The sequence below is a fragment of the Bos indicus x Bos taurus genome, chromosome 25 (assembly GCF_003369695.1).
Source record: "Bos indicus x Bos taurus breed Angus x Brahman F1 hybrid chromosome 25, Bos_hybrid_MaternalHap_v2.0, whole genome shotgun sequence".
NCBI lineage: Eukaryota > Metazoa > Chordata > Mammalia > Artiodactyla > Bovidae > Bos > Bos indicus x Bos taurus.
Window position 1 is genome coordinate 41343985 of NC_040100.1, and position 22286 is coordinate 41366270.

Consider the following 22286-nt stretch of genomic DNA (forward strand, 5'->3'; position numbering starts at 1 on the left):
GGGCCCTCAGCACCCCCGAGGCCTCCCTGCTCCTGCGCACGGACTCACAGGAGCATAACCTTAGAGCAGGGACGCATGGCAGAAGTGCAATGCCATGTGTGCCGCTGGGCAGCCGTGAAGCTGTCGTCCACCGTGGCCCCATCCACCGGGGTCTCCACAGGGCAGCCCAGGAGGAGGGGCCTCAGCGGGTCCCAGGAACTTTTGCGGGGCCTGGGCTTATCGGAGAGTCGGCTGCTGGGAGCCTGTCTGCCCCTTATGTTGAGGGTACAGTCCACACGCGGGCCCGGGCAGCAGGGAGTTTGCACTGTCAGACGGGCATTGGGCGGGTGTCCATGTGGCCTGTCTGTCGGGTGTGCGGACCCGTCAGAGTGGCCAGCGTGCTGGGATGGCACTTCCCACGGGCTTTTCCCAGCCCGGCTTGGTGGTGGGGTAGGCCCACCAGCTGCTCACGTCCCAGGAGTTACTGATCTGTGCTCCTCAGGGCCGTGGGGTCTTCTGGGCATGGAGCACCCTCCCTCCCATCAGCCTCATTTCTCGTTTCTTGGGGAGGCCCGACCTGCTGGGGTGGGAGGGAGAGAGATGCCAGAAATCTCCGAAAGAGGAAGACCCCCGCCCCGAGCCTGTACCGGGGGGTCAGAGGGCAGCTCTGCAGGCCGGCCCCAGGGACCTTCACCACCTTCCCTCATCCCCCAGTCCCCCGCCGACCCAGGGGCTCTGTGGGAGGACGCTGGGCCACTAGGAGCCCAGCCTGGGATGGAGGTGCTGGTTGTGGGGGGCTAGGTGTGCTCTGAGGGGCATGGCGGGGCTGGAAGCCTGTGCAGGACACCCCTAGTCTTCGTGAGAGGGTGGCAGAGGGGAGCCTGGGCGAGGGGCAGGGTCCCAGCTGCGGACCGGGCTACAGGGCTGTCATCGCGTCCTCCTCGGGAGGGCCCGTGGGCCCCAGCTTGCTGGGCCGCTCTGTAGGTGAAGCTGTGGGGCTCGCACGTGGCCTCCTCCTTGGGGACCATGTGCCTGGCCAGGTCCCTGCGTTACCTGGCACGGGGGGCGGCCGCTCACCAAGCCCTGTGTCCTCCACCACAGCCAGGCCGTCTGGGAGAACATGGCACGCATGTGCGTGAAGACTCAGCGGCTGGACGTGGCCAGGGTGTGCCTGGGGCACATGGGCCACGCCCGGGGGGCCCGAGCGCTGCGCGAGGCCCAGCGGGAGCCGGAGCCGGAGGCCAGGGTGGCCATGCTGGCCGTGCAGTTGGGCATGCTGGTGAGTGGCACGCCCCTCATGCGGGCCCATTTCCCGCCCATGCGGGCTTATCTGGGTCATTGGCTCACAGGAAGCAGAAAACCCCTCGGGCAAGCTGAGGCCATAACGAGGGGTGGGGTGAGGGAGTGGACACCCCCGGTTCTGACGGGATCCATCAGCCCCTCGGTGATGGGGGTGTCAGACTCCAGCTGACAGGCTGGCCGCCCGCACCCCAGAGTGCCCGCACCCCCCTGTTCCCGCAGGAGGACGCAGAGCAGCTCTACAGGAGGTGTGGGCGCTACGACCTCCTCAACCGCCTGCTGCAGGCCTCAGGCCAGTGGCAGAGGGCCATCGAGGTGGCCGAGCGCCACGACCGCATGCACCTGCGCACCACCTACTACAACTACGCCCGGCACCTGGAGGCCAGCGGGGACTGCAGCCCGGCCCTCAGCTAGTGAGCCGCCCCAAGTGTCTGAGTTTCTCTGGGGAGGGGCCGGGCCAGCACCGCTGCAGGGGATGCCCGAGCCCTGTGGCTCTAGGGGGAGAGCCGGGCTCGGCCAGCTGTGTGCATGGGCCTGGGCCCCCACCAGACAGTGTGCTGGTGGGGCCCGCAGTCGGGAGCACGGCCGCAGAGCTGCAGGCGGGAAGCGAGGTGCCATCCATCCTCGGGTCCTCAGGGCTGAACCTGGGCAGGGGTGAGTGACGCCGTCTCTGCTCCCGCAGCTACGAGAAGTCGGACACGCACCGCTTCGAGGTGCCGCGGATGCTGGTGGAGGACCTGCAGGCTCTGGGGCTGTACGTCAACAAGATGAAGGACAAGTGAGTGCCAGCCCGCGGGGCCTCCCGCTGGAGCCTTCTGTGCGACGGCATGGAGCGTCCCAGCCCCTCCAGGCTGGACCCCAGGCCTCCCCGGGACCTCACCCAGGCTCGGCCGCCCAGCATCCCATCTCCCGGCTGCTGTGGGCCGGGGCAAGGGCCTGAGGAGAGGTGTGGCTCCGCAGGACGCTGTGGCGGTGGTGGGCCCAGTACCTGGAGAGCCAGGCCAAGATGGACGCGGCGCTGCACTACTACGAGCTGGCCCAGGACTACTTCTCCCTGGTCCGCATCCACTGCTTCCAGGGCAACATCCAGCGGGTGGGTGCCCCGACCGGGTTGGGTCGGGCCGGGGGACACGGGGTGGGAGTGCCGAGGGAGGGGGCTGGGTGCTCCAGGGGAGGGGGCCTGCTGCAGCGGGGCGGGCTGGACGTGCGGCCACTGTCCCTGGTGTCTCTAGGCCGCCGAGATAGCCAGCGAGACTGGGAACTGGGCGGCCTCCTACCACCTGGCCCGGCAGTACGAGAGCCAGAACGAGGTGCGGCAGGCCGTGCACTTCTACACGCGTGCCCAGGCCTTCAACAACGCCATCCGCCTGTGCAAGGTGGGCGCCCCTGCTTCCGCTCCAGGGTCCCGTTCCAGGGGAGACCCTCCCGCCAGGCGGTCCCCTCCACGTCTGTGCCCCCACAGGAGCACGGCCTGGACGACCAGCTCATGAACCTGGCCCTGCTGAGCTCCCCCGAGGACATGCTGGAGGCCGCGCGCTACTACGAGGAGAGGGGCGAGCAGATGGACCGGGCCGTCATGCTGTACCACAAGGTGAGGCCGCCCCGCCTGGCCCAGCCCCGCCTGGCAGTGCCCAAATGGCACACTCAGAGCCCCGCTGTCCACAGGCCGGCCACTTCTCCAAGGCCCTGGAGCTGGCCTTTGCCACCCAGCAGTTTGCAGCCCTGCAGCTGGTGGCAGAGGACCTGGATGAAAAGTCGGATCCCGTCCTCCTGGCCCGTTGCTCTGACTTCTTCCTGGAGCACGGTCAGTGCGAGAAGGCCGTGGAGCTGCTGCTGGCCGCCAAGAAGGTACGGCTGCAGACATGGGCCTGCTCCCCAGGAGGGCCGGGCAGCTGTGCTGGGGTGCAGGCCCCTCTGTGAGAGACTCACCGCTCTTTCCCAGTGCACGTACCACGGAAGTCCCGCCGGGGGCTCCTGGGTGTGCAGCTCAGGGCTGTCCGCAGGGCCTCTCATCCCCAGGACTCTGTCCCCCTCAGCTCAGCACACGCCCCCCTTTCTTGTCTCCCTGTGTCTGACAGCACACTCACACACAGGAGTGGCGTGTGCACAAGGCCCGCAACAGCAGGCCTGCCATCTGCATCTGGGCAGCACGCCTGCCAGGCTGCCTGTGCAGCCTCCGCAGGGGGTATCCCTGCCCAGGTCACACTGCACTTTCTTTCCAAGAATCTTTCTCAAGTGAAAAATAGAAAATTTTTCTTAAGAAAAAAGTAATTAAACCTCCTACTCTGAAAACTTGAATTGAGAAAGAAAATTGATCTGTGGTCTCTTCTTCCATGACGAATATACCTTCCTTCCTAGCGGCGTTTCCTTGGCTCTTCTAGAGTGTCTGCAGGGAGAGATGGTCCCCTGCCCTACCCTGGCCACGTGCTCCCCCAACCCAGGGTGGGGTTGGGGATGCCCCCCTCCCGCCCGCCCACCCACCCGAAGCTGACCACCCCTCCTCTGTGTCTGTGGCCCCCAGTATCAGGAAGCACTGCAGCTGTGCCTGGAGCAGAACCTGACCATCACCGAGGAGATGGCTGAGAAGATGACGGTGCCCAAGGACTGCAAGGAGCTGTCCGAGGAGGCCCGGCGGGTGCTGCTGGAGCAGATCGCCAGCTGCTGCATGCGCCAGGGCAGCTACCACCTGGCCACCAAGAAGTACACGCAGGCAGGGGACAGGCTGAAGGTGAGCGTGGTAGGCTCCTGCTCACGTCCCGCAGGGCGAGTTTCCTGGGCTGGGCTCCGGGGGCGCCCGCGAGGCCCTTGCAGCCCAGAGCTCCCTCGTCCTAAAGCTGCGCCTGTTGCATCGGGTGGGCGCTCCGTCCGTGTGCCTGGAGGGGCCCAGCCCGGCTCTCTCTCTGTCCAGGCCATGAGGGCGCTGCTCAAGTCTGGGGACACGGAGAAGATCGTGTTCTTCGCGGGCGTCTCGCGGCAGAAGGAGATCTATGTCATGGCGGCTAACTACCTGCAGTCCCTGGACTGGCGGAAGGACCCCGAGGTCATGAAGAGCATCATCAGCTTCTACACCAAGGGCCGTGCGCTGGACCTTCTGGCCGGCTTCTACGATGCCTGCGCCCAGGTGCCGCCCCGCTCCCCAGCCCGGGCCCGGGGGTGGGGTGGGGGGGAAGGCAGGGCGGGGCGCTGGTCCCATGCTGGTCCTGATGCTGCCTCCTGCAGGTGGAGGTCGACGAGTACCAGAACTACGACAAGGCACATGGGGCGCTGACCGAGGCCTACAAGTGCCTGTCCAAGGCCAAGGCCAGGAGCCCACTGGACCAGGAGGCCAGGCTGGCACAGCTGCAGAGCAGGATGACGCTGGTGAAGCGCTTCATGCAGGCGCGCAGGTGCGGCCGTGGGGCTCACAACGCCCGCAGGGTGCCCTCTCCCTTGGAGCTCGCTGCACAGTGGGCACGGCACTGGCAGGCGCACTCTGCAGCCCCAGGCACGGTGTCAGGGCCCCTCTGGTTCCCGCAGAACTGGGCCAGTTCTAGGAAGGTCGCTCCAGAGATAGCCCAAAACGTCTGAGGGAGGCAGGTGTGCTCCGGGAGGCTGTACCTGCAGGGAGCCTGCGGCCCGCTCTGATGCGCAGGGGCTCCAGCCCCCAGTTCCGGCGCGGGTCTGGGGTGGAGGCCCGCTGTTGCCAGACCTGGACATGTCCAGGACCCCAGTTCTTATTTACTGGCTGCTCATGCAGCACTTCCGAGACCCTCGTGTGGGCCCTGAGCTCGGCTTCTGACTAAATAGAAGCACTTTCCTTACCTGAGAGCAGGCTCTCCGAAGAGGAGCCCCAGGCTGTTCTGAAGCTGTTTACAGAGCTGGGCTCCTTGGAGGGCACTCCTGGCTCCGTGTGCAGGTTCAGGAACCTCGGGGTGGCAGGAGGGAATGGGCACAGTCCTGGACAGGTGCCCGGACAGACTGGAGGACGGGCCTGCGGGGCTTGCAGGGCCTCCTGGTGCCCCTCACCCACACTCACTGGGAACCGCTGAGCTCCTGGCACCACTGTGCTGGCCTTTCCCCGGGGGGCCCTGCGTGACCACCTCCCGGGTCAGCGCACTCTCTCCAGGCCCTTGGCCTCCGACCCAGGCCCCCCACCCCAGGCAGGGCCAGGTGTGGACAGGCCAGTGCCCTCCAGAGTCCAATGAGGCCCTGCGAGCAGCCAGCACGTTTTGTTAAATTACTGAGTTTATGACGTGACTCACCAACAAATTCACGGACCTCATGGGATTGCCTTCACAAAAGCTGCGCCCTCCAGGCCGAAAGCCTGCCCTGACCCCTGACACACAGCCCTCGCGGGGCTGGGGCTCAGGCTGTCCGTGCCCCCAGCAGGACCTACACGGAGGACCCCAAGGGGTCGGTCCGGCAGTGCCAGCTGCTCCTGGAGGAGCCGCACCTGGACAGCGGCGTCCGTGTCGGGGACGTCTACGGCTTCCTGGTGGAGCGCCACGTGCACTCGGGAGACCTGCAGACGGTGAGGCCTGGGCGGGGTCGTGCCTGCAGGTGCGGCGGGGCTTGGCTCCCTGCGGCTCCGCGTCGGTTTTGATTTTTCAGTCTTTTAAAAAAATATTTACTTGGCTGTGCTGGGTCCTAGTTGAGGCATGTTGGGTTTGGTTCCCTAACCAGGGGTCGAACCCAGGCCCCCTGCGCTGGGAGTGTGCAGTCAGTCGCTGGACCACCAGGAAAGTCCCTTCCTTTCCTACCTTTCTTATTTTGAAATACTTTAAAAATGGGAAGTTACAAGAATAATAGAACCCCAATTACCCTTTACCAGATTGATGAGTTTTAAAATATCTTGTCATATTTATTTATTCACTCTATGTTTTAAGATTTATATTTTACACATAAAATGAGTATTTCCTGAGCCATTCAAGAGGCACAGAGTCCTTTCCTGCCCCTCACCCCTCAGTCTGCTTGTACTCGGGGTACCCAGCTCCTAGAGCTCCTGAGGGAATTTGTACAGTAAGATGGATGTCAGGTCCTTAGGTGCCAGATGGAGCGTGTAGGTGGACTTCTGGCCTCAGAGCACTCTTTCTGGAAGGCTCTTGATCATTCAGTTTAATAGAACAGTTCTCAAGCATTTTGATCTTGGGACCCCTTTACATTGGGAAACTTACAACTCAAAGAGCTTTTGTTTATGTGGGTTATGTCTACCAATACTTACCGTATTAGAGAATAATAAATTTGTAAAATATTTGTTAATTTACTTAATCATGAAAAACCCACAATATGGTAACACAGATGACATTTTCGTTTAAAATAACAGCAATTTCCAAAACGAAGACCTTTATGAGAAAAGTAGCTTTGTTGTACATTTTTGCAAGTCTCTTTAATGCCTGATTTCTGCATTCTATGTGGCAAAACAGGTTGTTTGAACTGAAATATGAGACCTGTGATGAAGACCCAGCTCACACCAGCATGCAGGCGAGAAGGGGCGGGCCTTCCCGCACCTCGCCGGGTGTCCGTGGGTCTGTCTCCTCACCACACTCCTCAGGCGGAGACCAGGCCTTGCTTTTCGTACTTGTTAGCTTAGAACCCGTTGGTCTGTCTTGGATCTTGTACACACACGTGATTTTATCACATCACAGTGGTCATTTGGAAAATACTGGTTCACTGGATTGTGCAAACGTGAACACAGTTCATTACACATTGGAGAAATCCGCTGGCCGACGTCACAGGGCCCTCATCTGGAAAGTCCCAGTGCAGGACGGCTCGCCACGGCCTCGATGCAGGCGGGTGCACAGTGTGTCTCACGGTGGTGGTCACGCCCCGTCTGCAGGCCCCTCTCCCCCACGAACGCCCACGCTTCCCCCCCAGTCTCGAGGGGTCTGTCCTCTTATTGGTGAGCATGGCCTGGACAAATCCCCATCGGACCTGAGTGCTGCTGTGTCCTCTCCATCTGTGGGGGCCCCTTGCACCCCCCATCTGGACCCGTTTTGTGTGGGTGTATTGGCCCTGGCACAGCCAATCCCTTTTTCAGAATTTTTCCTGTTTGCACTGGCGCAGCTGCTTTGCTGTTGCTGCAGGTTGACCGAGACCAGGTTGACAGCCCTGCTGTCGCTCCGTCTGCACTTGTGCCCCCAGTGGGTCTGGACCGCCTCTCCTCCCTCCGTCTCGCGTGTGTCTTCTCTCTCTTTGGAGTGTAGTCGCTCCACACTGCTGCGTGGTGCCTGCTGTGCAGCGAAGCACACCAGCCACGCAGACACTCGCGTCCCTCCTTTGGGTTCCGCCCCTGCGGCCCCCGCAGCGCACCTTGCTCTCCCAGTCTCCTTACTGTGCGGCTCTCTCCTCTGCCTTCCTGTGTACGAGATGTGTTTACCGCACAGTCCTCAGCTCCCGGCTTAAGTCCCGGTGTTTCTGTTGGTTGAGTCTTCTCTATTGTGGTTCGTATTTTCCTGCTGCTTTGCAGGCCTGGTGATTATTTATTGGATTCTAGACACTGTAACGGAGAAGGCAATGGCACCCCACTCCAGTACTCTTGCCTGGCAAATCCCATGGACAGAGGAGCCTGGTGGGCCGCAGTCCATGGGGTCGTTAGGAGTCAGACATGACTGAGCGACTTCACTTTCACTTTTCACTTTCATGCATTGGAGAAGGAAATGGTAACCCACTCCAGTGTTCTTGCCTGGAGAATCCCAGGGACGGGGGAGCCTGGTGGGCTGCCATCTCTGGGGCCGCACAGAGTCGGACACGACTGAAACGACTTAGCAGCAGCAGCAGCAGCAGACACTATAAATGTTTTAGGTTGTCAAGTGACGATGTCTTTGTCTATGTGTGTGTGTCTGTGTCCCTGTGTGTGTCTATTTTTTTTTTACATTATTTATTTATCTTTGGTCATGCTGGGTCTTCGCTACTGCGCTCAGGCTTTCTGTGGCTGCAGCAAACAGCAGCTACTCCCTGCTAAGGTGCACAGGCTTCTCGTTGCAGAGCACAGGCTCTAGGACACGCGGGCCTCAGGAGTTGCGGCGCGTGGGCACTAGAGCACAGGCTCGATAGATGTGCTGCACGGGCTTAGCTGCCCTGTGGCTCGTGGGGTCTTCCCAGACCAGGGATTGAACCCGTTCACTGGCATGTGCGTTCTCATCCACTGAGCCACGGAAGCCCTGAGTGTGTGTTTAGACATCATTGAGCTTTCTTCTGAGATGAGTATTACTTGAAAACAGTTTGATCCTTTTGAAACTGTATTTGGGAAAGCTATAATTCATTTTTCATCCAAATATTTTTTTCTGCCGTATTCTTTTCAGCCCATCTACACTGCATGCAATGTCAGGGTCCAGCAGAGGCCAGGACCTGGGCTCCAGGGCTCCCTTGTTCCTCGAGTACCGGCTGCCATGTGGACGCAGTTCTGGTTCTGGTTCTGGCTCTCTCAACCACAGGGTGTGGCTTCTGTGTGCCTCTCACGTTCCCTAGCGCCCGGGACTCGGGCCTCCCCAAGGCAGTGGTTACAAGCAGAACTCACCCAAGCGTGGGCCCCAGAGCGCCTGTCACGGCTGTTTTCTGGGGCCAGCGTGTCTGTGCAGCCTGTCTTTGCTGGTGGGAGGCTGACCTAAAGCGGGCTCAGCGGAAGCCTCTGTCCTCATCCTTTGGGTCTCCGTCCTCTCGTGCAGACAGCAGAGCTCTGCCCACCACATTTCCCTGTCATGTCCCCAAGGGCTGCGCACAGACCTCGCTGCAGCCCAGAGCGCTGCCCAGCCCAGCCCCCGCAGCCAGTGACCCGAGGCCCCTTCCTTTCCCAAGCGCTCACAAGCCCAGCATCGGCCAGTCGTTCCAGAAGTGTTGCCAGCAGGCCATGCCGGCCTCGCGGGGCACGGCCCCAGTTCCCAGGGAAGCTGAGCGTCCGCCCAAGGCCCCAGCCTGAGGGTCTGCACTGTGAGCTCAGACTTCCTGGCCGGCTCGCCTGTGTCCTCTCAGCCCTTCCACTTCCAGCTCCGAGCCCTTCTGTTGTTGTGGAGACAGCTCTGAAGTGAACCACTGTCCCCCTTTTAGGAGAACACAAGCTGGACGGCAGAGATGCTTAGACCTCTGAATCCTCAGTATCAGATCACATTGCAAGCATTTCACCAAATTCTTTGCGGTCTCAAGCTTTGAAGCCTGTGGGATTTTTAAGCTCTTTTATTTACTTATTTGGCTGCACCAGGTGCTCGTTGCAGCACACGGAATCTTTGATGTCCTGACCAGGGATGGAGCCCTGGCCCCTGGCGGGCAGTGTCTCAGCCACTGGTCCACCGGGGGGTCCCCTGAGGGAAACAGTAACTCCAAATTTAAAAAACCTATAAATAGAGACAGGACAGGCCTGCGTGTCTCCTTCCGGTAGGAGGGCAGAGAAACCCTCCCTGCAGCTGGGTGGGGGGAGGGGGTCTCCCCCAGACGCCCCTCCCCCGTCATCACAGCCCCGCCCAGACCCCTAGCCCTCCCGGGACGCTGCTGCCTTGCCCCTGTGTGCCGCCAAGTCCCCCCCGCCCCGCCCCTTCAAGTCCTTTCCTGCTTCCCACCCTCCCATCCACGTAGCAGCTCCCCAGCACGACCCCTGCAGCTGCCCAACCACCTCCCCCCTTGCTGGGCCAGGCCTCTCACCGCAGTGCCCACCAGCCTGGCCTGGGCCTCCTGTGCTCTGCACTGTGCGCCCCAGCACGGCTACTGGCCCACAGCCGGCACTCGGCAGACACGAGGGCCGGCCCTTGGTGCCCAACACCGCCTCCTCATCACTGGGGAGTCTGGGCACCTATACGCTGCACCCCTCGTCCCTCCAAATAGCCCAGCTTATCTCACAATCTTTGTTTATCTCTCTCAATTACATCTGAGATGACTGCTCTAGAATTGTATCATCTGTAAGAAATACTTAGATGTGACCATCATTTCCTCATATAGTCAGAGTTCCTGGAAACTTTGTTCACATCCTGAATTGATTCTTTTTTTTTTTCCCTGAATTGATTCTTAGTGAATCCACACAAGCCACGTGAGGCCCCTCATGCTTGCGTGTGACCCTCCCTGCGGGGGCGCAGGTGGAGCGGGTATAAGCATATTCATCCTGCCTCAGACACCCCCCCGAGCTCCTCGGTGGCCCCCATTGCCCCCAGATTCCCACTTGGCAGAACCAGAAGAGGCCCCATAGGAAACACCAGCCCCCAGCCAAGGACCACACACACACACACACACACACACACACACACACACGAGACTCACTAACCACAGGGCCGACTGACTGCACTAGACTGGACGCCTGGTCAAAATACACAAGAGAAACCTTTTAAATTTATTTGGCTGCACCAGCACGCACCGTGGCTCGCAGACCCTCGGTGTGGCTTATGGCTCCATAGTTGTGGCACGAGAGCAAGACAAACTGTGTGTGTGTAAATTATGCTGCCCACCACCCCAGTGAAGCGTGTGATCCCTTTCCCAGGGTCTCCCTGTGAGCGTCCAGGGCGGCCCACCCTCCAGGGCCATGGCCCCAGACACAAGATCCTGCTGTCAGGCTGCCCACAGGACTCCTCCCAGGGAAAGTCACAGCACTGGCCCCAGAGCCCTGGCCGCCTCCACGCTTGGGAAGGTCACAGGGTCACCGGAGCCCCATCCTCCGCTGCCCACTCTGACCGTGGCTGGGCCTTCGTTCTGTGCACTGACTGTCTTGGCTGCCCTGTGTCCCCAGGCCTACAGGTACCTGGAGGAGATGCGGCAGCGGCTGCCCTCCGCCAACGTGTCCTACTACGTGAGCCAGCACACCGTGGACGCCGTGCACCAGGGCCTGGGGCTCCCTCTGACCTGCGCAGCGCCGAAGCGCGCGCAGCACAGCAGCATGGAGGAGCACAAGGAGGCGGACGAGGAGGTGGCCGAGGAGGTGGAAAGTGGGCCCTGAGCTGCAGCCGGGCTCTGGGACCTGCCCGGGACCCGCCCACCGTGGCCAGAGGGGAGCCCGACTTCCCTGTTGAGCTCAGTGCCCGAGACCATAGGCAGAGCTGCAGGAAGACATGCTGGCCTGTCTGGTGGGGGTGGCGGGGTGTCTGTAAGCCACCCCTCCGAGTCCCTGGCTCCTGCCGAGGTTTGTTTTAGCCCTTTTGCAGTAAAGGGAGTAGGTTTTTCCCCATGACGTTCCCCCTGAGTACAGGGTGTAAGAAAGAGGTGTCTCCTGGCACCCACACGGGTTGCCTGGCAGCACGTCTGGCCAGTTCCTGCAGCACAGCCCGTCCTGACCACAGGCTGACAGCAGCTGGCACTGGCTGCAGCTGGAGGCTCTGTCCCTCCAGGCTGCGCCCCTTCCGTCACCAGCTCCCACTGTGAGGGGCTGTCAGGGGCTGCCTCACCCTCTCGCACCCTCAGCCCCGCGTCTCCTTGCTGAAATCCTCCAAATAAAGCCTATTTTCTCAAGGACCCATGTCCCCCTCGTGGCCCCATTTTCGCGTCTCTCTGTCTGGGCACCAGGGTCCCTGCTGGAGACAGAACCATCTACCCCTCTCTCATGCTTCCTTCCGGGGTTCTCAACGCCCCAGTCTGCAGTCTGCATGGGGGCCAGGCTGAGCCGCGGCTCCCCGCTCTTGCCCAGCAGCAATCCTGGAGCCCGAGTCCCAGAGCCGCAGCGGCCACGTCCCAGTGCCAGGCCGTGGAGGACAGCACCCAAGGCCCTGGTGGACATCTGAGCCGAGCCGCAGGCACTCCAGCCTGCAATAGGCGCCCTGCTCATCCAGCAACATGCCTCCTGGGCTCAAGGGTCAGGGGTTGGGGCCTAAGGAGAGGAGAGCGGGAGGAGCCTGTCACGGAGCTTCTCCAGCAGCAGCAGCGCCTTCACCGCCAGCAGCCGGCAGTCCTCGTCCGCGTCCTGCTCCGCCACGTCTGTGAAGACGGAAAGGAACACGCCACAGTGTCAGGGCGCCAGGCCCAGCCTGTACGTCACCTGCTGGAAGCGGCCCAGACGCGGGGCACCTGGGCTGGGAGCCCGGCCCAGGAGGCGCCTCAGCCACTGCGTGACGACGGCTGGAAAACCAGCAGAGACCCGACAGGCTGGCTGCAGGGGCTGGTGGCCTCGTGGGGGCAGGTGGGCAGAGAAAGGCCATCATCAGAACCCCCTAAGTCGCGAGCCTCGCGGGTGTACACGGGCACAGCGTGCTGAGGGCTGTGGCTCAAGTGCCCACAGGCAGAGGTCACACTGACCACAGGGGAATTTTTAAAAAGAACGTATGACCCGGGGGCAGGGGCCAGGACACTGGTAACCTCACAGAGGGCGAACCCGTCCACCCTAGATACAGGCACTGCCCCAACGTTCCCCACAGGGTGCCCTGAAGTGACCGATGGCACCGTGTCCCCACCACCGAGCTGACGGCCCCTGGGCTGTGTCTACCCCCTCAGCCTCACCACCTCAGCCTTGGCCCGGCGCCCACCTGCCAGCCAGGACCGGGCCTCCAGAAGCTCGTCCGGCAGGTCTGCCAGCAGCCACTCGGCTGGCACGCTGAGAAGGACGGAAGACACGGCGGACAGCAGGCCCCGGCGCACGTAGCTGCCAAGAAGACGGAGGCTGGGTTGGAGGAGACGCTGCGCGGTGCTGTCCACCCCAGCCCAGCCCGCCTGCCGCTGTCCAAGTCCCACAGGATCCGAGACACCCCCACCCGACTGCCCTCAGCCCTGCAGCCACTCACGCGTCCCCGTGGAAACGAAGAGCCCACACGAACTCCAGCAGGGCCTTGCCCATGGGCACAGCCACCTGCAACAGGCACGCCAGTGGGCAGGGGTCCAGGTGCCAGCAGCCCCCACCGCAGGGCCCATGAGGCCCAGCACGCCCGCCCCGAGGCAAGGCCAGCAGGGCCAGGAGGCCGGGGTGGGCTCCCCGGGGGCGGGTCAGGTGCTCACCGCCGTGTTGACGGCCAGATACATCAGGGCCCCTAAGGTGTGGGCCAGTGTCCCGAGAACCAGCTGGTCATCTCCCAAAAGGTCAAAGGTCACCACAGGCCTACAACACAGAACCCAGCAATGATGCCAGCCAGGCACTCAGGGCTGGCTCCCCGACCTCCTGGGCCACAGAGGGACCCCAGGCCTTGTCCGCCCTCCTCACCTCCTCATCCACGTACTGCCCAGAGCCGTGAGGGGGAGGCAGTGGACAGACGCCCCGTCACTCTGCAGGGCCGCCTGGTCAAGCCCAGCCTGGGGCAGGGAGCCAGGACAAGGAGGCACATGTGGGCGGCTGTGTTGAGACACCATGGAGGCTCTGGCCCAGCCCGGCCGTGAGCCCAGCGTCTGTGACAGATGCCCTGACGCCCTATCGTCACTTACGCTACGAACAACCACAGCCAAGATCCTGACCCCGCTGAGCCCACCTCAGCCCCCAGCCTGGGAGTGTCCAGGGCTCCTGTTCCCCAAACCATGGGCTCTAGAAAACGCCCTCACCTGTCGAAACGCTGAAGGAGGGGGAAGAAGAAGTATCCAGCCACTGCGTTGAATTCATTGGGGCCAGCAGCTGCTGCCCGCCCCGTGGAGCCCTGCTAAACACACGTGCACTCAAGGCCCTGTGGACCCACGGGGACCCTTGGGAGGGCTGGGCACCCCCCACCCCGGTGAGGACGAGAATGTCTCCAGACATGGCCCCATGTCGCACCCAGCGGCCGATAGCTGCTGCTGAGCCTTGGGGCTGTTCTCCCAGCCTTACAGCCCCTTCAGCCTGATGCCCTGCGGCCCTCGTCCACCACCGAAACCCTCCCTCCCCTTCCCGGGGCACAAGTGGGCACCGCGCCCGCGGGGCAGAGGTCCCGCCCGGGAGGCCACGCCGGGGGCCTGCTGACCTTGCAGAACCGCCGGGTCTTGCGTCTGACGCGCTCCTCCACCACCGCCTTCCAGGCTGGGACCGCGGCCCCACTGGGCTGGGAGCCGGGCCCCGGGGAGCCCCGTTGGGCAGCCTTCCCGAGGCGCCCAGGCCGGGACAGCTCCTGGGCGGCCAGGGCCAGGACCTAGAGGAGAGGAGACTGGGGCAGCCGCCGCCCTGCTGGGGAAGGACAACGATTTCCAAATTCAAGGTGGGGTGGGGCCGCGGAGGGCCCAGCGGTCCCCGAGTGGAGGTACCGGGAGTCCCGCGGCAAGTCTGACCCCACAGGCGCACTTCGCTTTGTGGGGGGCAGGTGGGCGCTCCCTGCTGAGGAGCCCACACCCCGGTCACTTCTCCCAAAGCCCACCCAGTCCCGCCATCCCTGTCTCGTGGACAAAGGGAAAGCGCCACCATCCCCGGCACCCGCAGAGCCTCCCCGTCCTCACAGACGGAGCCCTGCCCCGGGGAACATGGACTCCCTGCCCGTCCCGCCCATCCGTTTTCTAAGTCAGGTCATTTGCTGTCTGTCCTTTGGTGTCTGGCTTACTTCACTGAGCATCATGTCAGAATTTTCTTCCTGTTTAAGGCCAAGTCATGCTCCACTGGGTGAACATACCCTATTTTGCTTATCATAAAACTGAATTTACGCCGTGTGCATCACAACTCAGTGAAGCCGTTATTTAACACAGGACGCAGCCCCCGAGGCCGTGCCCTGTCAAGAAAGCACCGGACAGGCGCTGGTCCCAGCCTCTCACGCCAGGGACAAGGGGCCGGGGAGGCCTCTGGTCCCTCCACGAAGATTCTGGCAAACGCCTGCCCCGTCACCTCCATGCCCGCCAGTGCCGCTCTGATGGGGGAGGGCAAGGCCTGGGCACTCACGTCCAGAATGTCCATGCGCTGCCGGAGGCTGTAGTTGAGGGCGTAGAACTGCACGGCCAGGTACTCTGCCACCTAGGCAGGGCGGGCGAGAGGCGGCTGAGAGCCATGACCCCGGAGGGGGCCCCTGCACAGCCCCTGCCGAGGGCACGACCCAGGCTCCATACAGAGCGGGGACTCACCCGTGCCGGGTCTGTGACTGTGACGGCCACCAGAGCCCTCTGGCGCAGCCTCTCAAACCCTGCCACGGCTGTCTTCTCCTCCAGGTGCAGCAGCACCTTGGCCAGCTCCAGGCTCACCTGTCCACGGGGTCAAGGGTCAAGGTGCACACCGGAAGCGGTCCCGCCCCCGCCCCTGCCCTCAGGGAGGCCAGGGCGCTCCGCTTGCTCACCTCCCGGGTGGCAGCCGGGCTCTTGAGGACTAGCCCTTCCAGGGCCCGCAGGGCCTCCTCCCAGCGCTCCCAGTCTTCAGATGCGGTCAGAGCTGCAGAGAGGCCCCCACGGCCCAAGTGAGGCGGGGTGGGTGGGCAGGCTGGGCAGGGGGCGGGGGACCCGGGACGCAGAGGACGCACCTTCCAGGCAGTCCCGCACGTACGCGGGCGTCTTGCTGCCCCTCTGCTCCCCATCCCCTGACATGTCATAGGGGACAAGCTCGTCATCACTGAGGAAGAACACAGACACTCAGTCCCACCGGTCCTGGGCCCCTCAGAGCCTGCGGGCTGATTTCCCCATGGGAGGAGGACTCGAGGGACAGAGGGAGCCAGTGCCTCGGGGCCCACATCCCGCCACAGCCCTCACGCCCTCCCTTGTGGGGCCACCCCTACCTGTCCAGCTCAGAGTCAGAGCCCTCCCACCCAGCCTGGGGGCCGCCACTGTCCACCGTCTCTTGGTCAGGAGACTCCCCACTGACGGGAGCCACAGGCGGGCTTTGGAAACAAAAAAGGAAGCCTCAGGGCTGCCCTGCAAGACTCCTCCCAGAACCCAGCCTCCTGGGGAACGCTCGCTCCGCCCCTGCCTGCATCTCAGCTTCTGTCTCAGCCAGGACAAGTCAAGAGTAGCAGGTGGGAAGGAGCCGCCCCCCAGGCCCACCATGCCCAGAGCTCCAAGTGGGACCCTCACCCCGCCTCCGAAGGGCCGTCAGCCGCGGGCCGGGGCACGGCCAAGGCCAGCATCTCTCGGGTCAGTTCATCCTCTTCGTACTATAACGGAAATGAGCTGGAGTCGGCGGGACGGGTCCAGCAGGCAGCGCCGTGGGGACCCCCTGAAGCCCCCATCACAGCTCGAGGGCTGCATAGCTGGCCAGCCAGCCGCCCCTCAAGAGCAACTACGTCTCCCTCCACAGAGGGTGGCACCGGGGGCTGGAGGGTCTAGGCGTCCCCAGGGACGGGGCAGATGCGGCCCCGTCTCCGAGGACATCCCAGAGGGCTCGGCGGATGGAAGGGCCTGAGAGTTCTGTCCTGAGTCCCCTGGGGGCTCGTGCTCCCGCATCAGCATGGGGGCTGTGCCTCCACCCCTCCCAGCTGTGCAGACACCTGGGGACACAGAGGCTCCGCAGCCTGGACCCCAGTGGGCGGGCAGAGCGACTGGGGCGAGAGTGACGGCGGCTCTGGGAGGGCCCTCGCTCACCTGGAACTTCAGGGGAGGCCCCTCGGGGTGCAGCCGGGCGCTGGCCACCTCGGCCACAATCATGCCCAGGCGGCGCACGGGCGGCAGGCTGCTGTCCAGGCGGCTCTTCACTCCCTCCATCAGGCTGGCCAGCAGCTCTGGAAGCACCGAGCCACACGGGCTGAGCTGGGGGAGGGTGGGGAGGTGCCGGGGTGGGGGATGGGGTGCCCCACTGCTCACTGCTCACTGCTCACTGCTCACCGTCCCGGCTGGCCCGGAGCTCCGCCTCCCCCAGGTGCGTCAGGCAGATGAGTAAGGCCTTGCTGACATAGCGCTGCTGCTCCAGGGGTGTGTGGCGGATGGCACTGCTGCTGCCCCACGTCTCCAGGAGCTCCTTCAGCGCCTGGCAGGTGGCGGGTCTAGTGTGTCAGTCACCCCACCCCCTCCTCACAGTGTCCCCACCAGCCCCCAGGAGGCTCCGGCCAGCGCCCTCCACCCCCAGCAGGAACACTCTCTCTGGGGGTCAGGGGTCCCTTACCTGCACGAGGAGCGGGCGCCGCTGGCTATCCATGGCCAAGTACCCCAGCAGGCTCTGCAGCATGGGCATCTGCGACACAGCCGGGCTCCCATCACCGTCTGCAGACAGACACCACCCAGCCGGCCAGGGAGCCCGGGGGCAGGAGGGTCCAGGGAGCCAAGCACGGTTCCCGCCCCACTGGCACCCTCACCGAGCAGCTGTACTGCAGGAACAGCAGCTTCTGTGTCATCACAAACTGGGCCTTCTTGCTCTTTGTCACCAGGTTCCCCAGCAGCCGCGAGAGGACCTCCGGCCTGTGAGGCGTGGCAGGGTGAAAGGGAAAAGCAGGACTCTGAATTCCCCGGATCCATGCTGACCACTGGGAGGCCAGGGAGGTACCCCAGCCTCCAGTCAGTGCTGACCCTCCCTCCTCCCAGTAACTGTGGAGACTAGGGAGCCCAGCGCTGGACACAGAGGACATCGCTCCTCGCCCCAACGGGTCCAGGTGAAATGCTCCATCCATGCAGGGCAGCCAGCTTTCTCTGGGCAGGGCCAGGCACACAGCCCACTGGGCTCTGTAGCCGCCGCAGCTGGGAGCAGCCATGGCAGGTAGGTCCACAACTGAGCATGGCTGTGTGCCGATAAAACTTCATTCGTAAAAGCACAGGGTGAGCTGCAAAGGCTGTAGTTTGCAAACCCTGATCTAGACTAAGAGACCCCTGTTTCCTTCAAGTGAGAGACCAGCACTCTCTCCCATGGCTTTCGTGAGAGCCCCGGGCATGGCCACCAGGCGGGATGGAGCCGCGTGCCCAGCACCCTCCTGTAGGACTTAAGTTTTCTGAGCACAGGGACCTTCCGGTGCAGAGAAGACAGAAGTGCAGACAGGGGGGCCTGACTTGGCCACCAGGAGTGAGGAGGGATGGGCATTTGCAGGACCGAATTCCAAGCAAGGACCAGTCACCAGATGGAGGGGCCCCCACCAGGTGCCATGGCACTGACCACACAGAGACGGGAAGGCCAGGCACCCTCTGGATCCCCGCCACCCGCCCTCCTGGGAGAGGAGCATCTTCAGTAGGAAGATGCCTCGCTTCTTACCCTGGGGCGGCCTCCACGAGCCCCTTCAGCACGGCTTCCATGGCCCGGTCGGGCACACACTCCACCAGGCGCCAGCAGACCCGCTGCCAGAGGCAGTTGCCCTGGGTGAGCACTGTCAGCCGGGGCACCAGCACGCCCAGGATCTCCTCTGAGGGGAAGAAAAGGGGGCCCTGAGCCCCCTGAGCCCGGGGGCCATAGGGAGTCCAGCCAAGCCCCACCCAGCAGGGCCAGGCCCAGGCGGGGGCACCGCCCCTCCCAGGACACATCGAAGCCTCTCCCATGGCAGGGACACTCACTCTGTCTCCCATGGACGCAGGCTTTGCCCAGGACCTGAGACAGAAAGGAGACGGAGCAGTCCAAGCCACCTGGGATGAAGAAGGAAGCAGTGAGGCCACCACCTGTGTGCACCCGGCCTTGCAGGGACAGACCTGACTCCTGGCAGGGGGACCCCGTGTTGTAAAAACGCCAACATGTTCAGTCTAACCCCAACCCCACCAGCATTGTTTCCAACTCAAAGAGCCAATGAAAACATCAAAAAGCATCATGTTCACTTGCTTCATCGTCACGGTGATCCCACAAAGCAGGGACCATGTGGGGCGCTGGGAGAGGCCACAGCTGCCCCATAAGAACCGCTTGGTCGGACCAAGCAGGAAACAGACAGCCCCCCGCATGACGGGAACACGGCATCTGCGATCTACAGACGGGCGTCCGGGATCCGGGTGGGAGTGAATTCAACCCGGCCACACGGCGCGGGGGGTGGGAACGAGAAGTGTTCCAGACGCGTCAGCCCCAAGGACCCAACACTCAGGTCCATTCCTCTCAACAGACCCGTGAGGACCAGGGGCTGCTGCTTTGAACACCAGGTCAGCTGTGGACACAAGTCCGGGATCGCAGCTCACGCCAGAGGGAAAGTCAGACAGCAGGACAGGGGCCACTCTAAGCACTTTTGAGGTCAAGCTGGTGGCTGTGATACTAAACAGGGTGAGATGGTGACCGGGAAGTGGCCCAGAAAAGCAGCACCCGAGGCCAGAGCCGCTCCAGAGCTGTGAGGGGGACGTGGCAGAGCTGAGGGGGCGGGGCGGAGCTGGGAGTGGGCGGGGCATAGGTGAGGTGGGTGGGGCGGAGCTGGGAAGGGGCGGGGTGAGCTGCTGGGAGGTCCTGAGCGAGGCTTAAGGTAATAGCATCACTCAGCTGCTCAGTTTAGACAAGATGGGAGGGGTAGGTGAGGGTCTCGGTCCAGGCCTGGGGCAGCGCAGGGGCCAGGCCACAGGGAAGGAGGGCCTCACTGTGGGGAGGGCCAATGCCCACCCCAACTCAGGCTGCTACGACCCCAGCTTCTACTGGCTCCCAGACCACAGGACCACACTGGTGGGGAAGCCAGGCTCCTGCTGCTCCAGAAAGGGTGGGAGGGACACTGCCCTCATTGCCCTGGGCACAGGACACTCCCTCAGAGTTGGCCCCCAGTACTGCCCCCACCCGCCAGAGAACCGAGGTCCTCTACCCGCAACGACAGGGACACGGGCACCTCGGCCGGCAGCCACCTCAGATGGACCCTCTTCACACCACAGCTCTTTAGTTTCCAGACCTCAGACGTTCCCTTATTCTGAGTGGGGGGGCTGGACACACAAGCAAGGACTTCAGGGCCAGTTCCATCTCCAAGGCAAGCCGAGCCAGGCTGAAACTTCACAGGTGGGTTGCTGAGGCCCCAGACGGACCATAACATCCGACCTGCCCGTGGCACTGCCCAGAGGTGGAAGAGTCCCTGGAAGCCGGAGAGGGCGGGCATGATGGAGTGGACGCCGGGCTGGGGAGGCTGTCAGAAGAGGGGCCCTCACCTCGGAGAGAGTCCACCACTGCCTGCAGCACCCGCAGGACCTCCTCGCCCAGCAGAGGGAAGTAGTTCTGAGGGAAGAAGGCAGCCAGCGTCTCCCGCTGCAGACGGTTGCCCAGGTGATCGGGCAGGCCCACCACCCGGGTGAGAAGGGTCTCCTGGAGCAGGCGGGAGGCCGGCCCCGCCTGCTGCCCACACTGCCCCTCCATCACAGCGGCCATCCTGCCTGCACTCAGGAACCTGGCCAGCAACCGCGCCATCTTCATCAGACGGAAGCTGGGGCTGAACCAAGAGCAGGTGTGAGCAGCCTCGCTTCCTGAGCACTCTCCACACTTTGGGATCCCTGGACACGCCCCCTCCCATCCCGCCGCAAGGAGTCAGGGTAACCGGCATCCCCGCAGGGTGCTTGATGCCCAGGGAGGGGTCTTGCTGGGGTGCCTCACGCCGAGTTGGAAGCCACAGAGTGAAGGAAAGGGCTCCCCCCACCCAAGGATGGCCACACCCCACTGATTGCTTAGACCACTTAAGCCCGGAGCCACCCCGCAGGCCCGCCTGGCCACCCGGGTGCACCCACTCCTGCAGTCCCTTCACCCACATGGCAGGACAGAGGGCCTGTCCATTGCAGAGATTAACGAAACCCTCTTTTAGTTCAGTGTTCTGACATGCACTGCTTTTACTTTCTCACTTCTCAGGATGCTGAATTCTCATGTAATTTGGAGAACCCACTGGCTCGAAATCCTCCAGATGTTACAAGTGACCCCATAATCAGACCCAGCCTCACTCACCTGGCAGCACCCTCAATGGACTCCATCAGCACCAGGAAGGCTTGGTCAGCTGGGCCCTCCAGGAAGAAGCTGGCCCACAGCTCCTCCAACTGGCCATCAGGCAGCAGGTCCAGCCAGTCGGGGCTCAGCTTGCCGACCAGACATCTGAGAATGGTGGAAAAGTGGGTCCTGCTAAACTCTTCCTGCTCCTCAGGGGGGGCTTGGGTCTCTGTTTCACCAAGGTACCGCCTCAGGGACTGCAGCGTGGAGATGATGTGGCCCCCATCCTCAGATGAAGAAAGGATGTGAACAGCCTCCTGGACTGCCAGGCGGACAGCAGAGGCCACAGGATCCATCCTGGGGTTCACAGGAAAGGTGTGTGAGAAGTCCCAGGGGCCATCATCGTCCACGTGGGACTCAGTCTCGGATAAGGAAGCGTTTTTCACACACTCTCAGGAAGCCCACCCTCAGGCCCCCCTGCTGGCACCCAGCAGTATACTCCCCTCCCTTCAGCAGCTGTGGCTTTCTCCACCAAGAGCCATTTCTTGGTCTGAGGCTCTGAAGTAGGGTACCCACGCCCCGGGAACCCGTGTCTGGGGACTCCTTTATATGTCACAACTGGGGGCTGCTACTTTTTTGCCCCTAGTGCGTGGTGGAAGCCAGGGACGCTGGTAAACATCCCACATGTGGGGCGCAGGATAGCCCACAACAGGGAAGAATCCACACCCAGAGGTCAACGGTGCTGAGGCCGGGAGGCCCACCTGGGGTTCACCCTGCCAAGCCCCCTCCCTGCCCAGAAGCCATCAGTAGCACTACTGGTAGTGACGGTAGGGTCGGGCGCCCCTGCAGCACGAGCGCCATGAAGTCGGCACCTGTCTGACACCAGTGCACCCAGACACTAGATCGGGACCCAAGGAGTGTCCCCCCCGAGCCTGGGCCTCCCTGCTCGGCCCGGCCCACGCGGGCTCCCGCTCGCGGCGTGCAGAGCCGCCAGCGATCGCCCGGCTCGGCGCCCGCGCCCCGGCGCGCGCCCTGAGCCCACCTAGTGGCGCAGCGGACAGGGACCACGTGGGACCGGCGGGGTCCTCGGGGAGCCGGACGGGGCGTCGGGACGCGCGGGGGTCTCTGGGCAGAAGGGGCGTCAAGAAGGACCGGGATCGCCGGGAGGGGCGCACCCTCGGGCCCACCGAGTTGCAGTGGTGTGCCGCGGCCCCGCTCGCTCCGCCAATGCCCACCGTTCGCCGATTCGCCACGGCCCTCGAGGCCCGCTCAGCGCTCAGTTCGAGGCCCAGCTCACGTGGCACACAGCAAGGACTCTCGGGGCCTAAAGAGATGGCACTAAATATCTGAGCTCGGGGCGCGGGTTCCCGCAGGTTGCCCGTAACGAATCTGCCGCCAATCTGCTAGCCGGAAGAGGCGCAGGACGAGCGGCCGCATCTGCGCCTGCGCGGGCGCGGGGGCGGGGCGTGTCCGAGTGGGCGGGGCTTCTGGTGGGCGGGGCGGT

General features: G+C 63.2%; 2 protein-coding genes across 11 annotated transcripts in view; one reads left to right on the plus strand and one right to left on the minus strand.

Annotated features, from left to right (window-relative positions):
• IFT140 (intraflagellar transport 140) overlaps window positions 1-11679 on the plus strand; it is a 58279-nt gene extending 46600 nt beyond the window's left edge. For all 6 annotated transcript variants that reach the window (XM_027527948.1, XM_027527950.1, XM_027527947.1 and 3 more), the window contains 12 exons: window positions 1081-1258; window positions 1501-1691; window positions 1961-2056; window positions 2239-2371; window positions 2511-2654; window positions 2741-2869; window positions 2944-3126; window positions 3800-4006; window positions 4187-4399; window positions 4498-4664; window positions 5647-5788; window positions 10961-11679. In XM_027527948.1, coding sequence (XP_027383749.1) covers window positions 1081-1258; window positions 1501-1691; window positions 1961-2056; window positions 2239-2371; window positions 2511-2654; window positions 2741-2869; window positions 2944-3126; window positions 3800-4006; window positions 4187-4399; window positions 4498-4664; window positions 5647-5788; window positions 10961-11167 — 1990 coding nt within the window. In that variant the 3' untranslated portion in view covers window positions 11168-11679. The remainder of the gene's footprint in view (window positions 1-1080; window positions 1259-1500; window positions 1692-1960; window positions 2057-2238; window positions 2372-2510; window positions 2655-2740; window positions 2870-2943; window positions 3127-3799; window positions 4007-4186; window positions 4400-4497; window positions 4665-5646; window positions 5789-10960) is intronic.
• On the minus strand, window positions 10539-22221 carry TELO2 (telomere maintenance 2). Of its 5 annotated transcripts, none has more exons than XM_027527956.1 (21): window positions 21958-22221; window positions 20804-21139; window positions 20023-20300; window positions 18484-18552; window positions 18188-18335; window positions 17304-17406; window positions 17114-17182; window positions 16837-16978; window positions 16597-16733; window positions 16090-16169; window positions 15795-15896; window positions 15543-15631; window positions 15363-15454; window positions 15154-15270; window positions 14975-15046; window positions 14076-14240; window positions 13684-13775; window positions 13150-13249; window positions 12939-13003; window positions 12684-12799; window positions 10539-12138 (listed from the first exon to the last, which is right to left on the minus strand). In XM_027527956.1, exons 2-21 carry the CDS (start codon window positions 21136-21138, stop codon window positions 12032-12034), a joined length of 2478 nt encoding a protein of 825 aa, XP_027383757.1. In that variant the 5' UTR covers window position 21139; window positions 21958-22221; the 3' UTR covers window positions 10539-12031. The 5 variants fall into 5 exon arrangements, with proteins under 5 accessions (XP_027383757.1, XP_027383755.1, XP_027383756.1 ...); XM_027527954.1 differs by having other exon boundaries at window positions 13684-13778; window positions 21958-22209; XM_027527955.1 differs by having other exon boundaries at window positions 21825-22209.
• Between the last annotated feature and the right edge of the window lie 65 nt (window positions 22222-22286).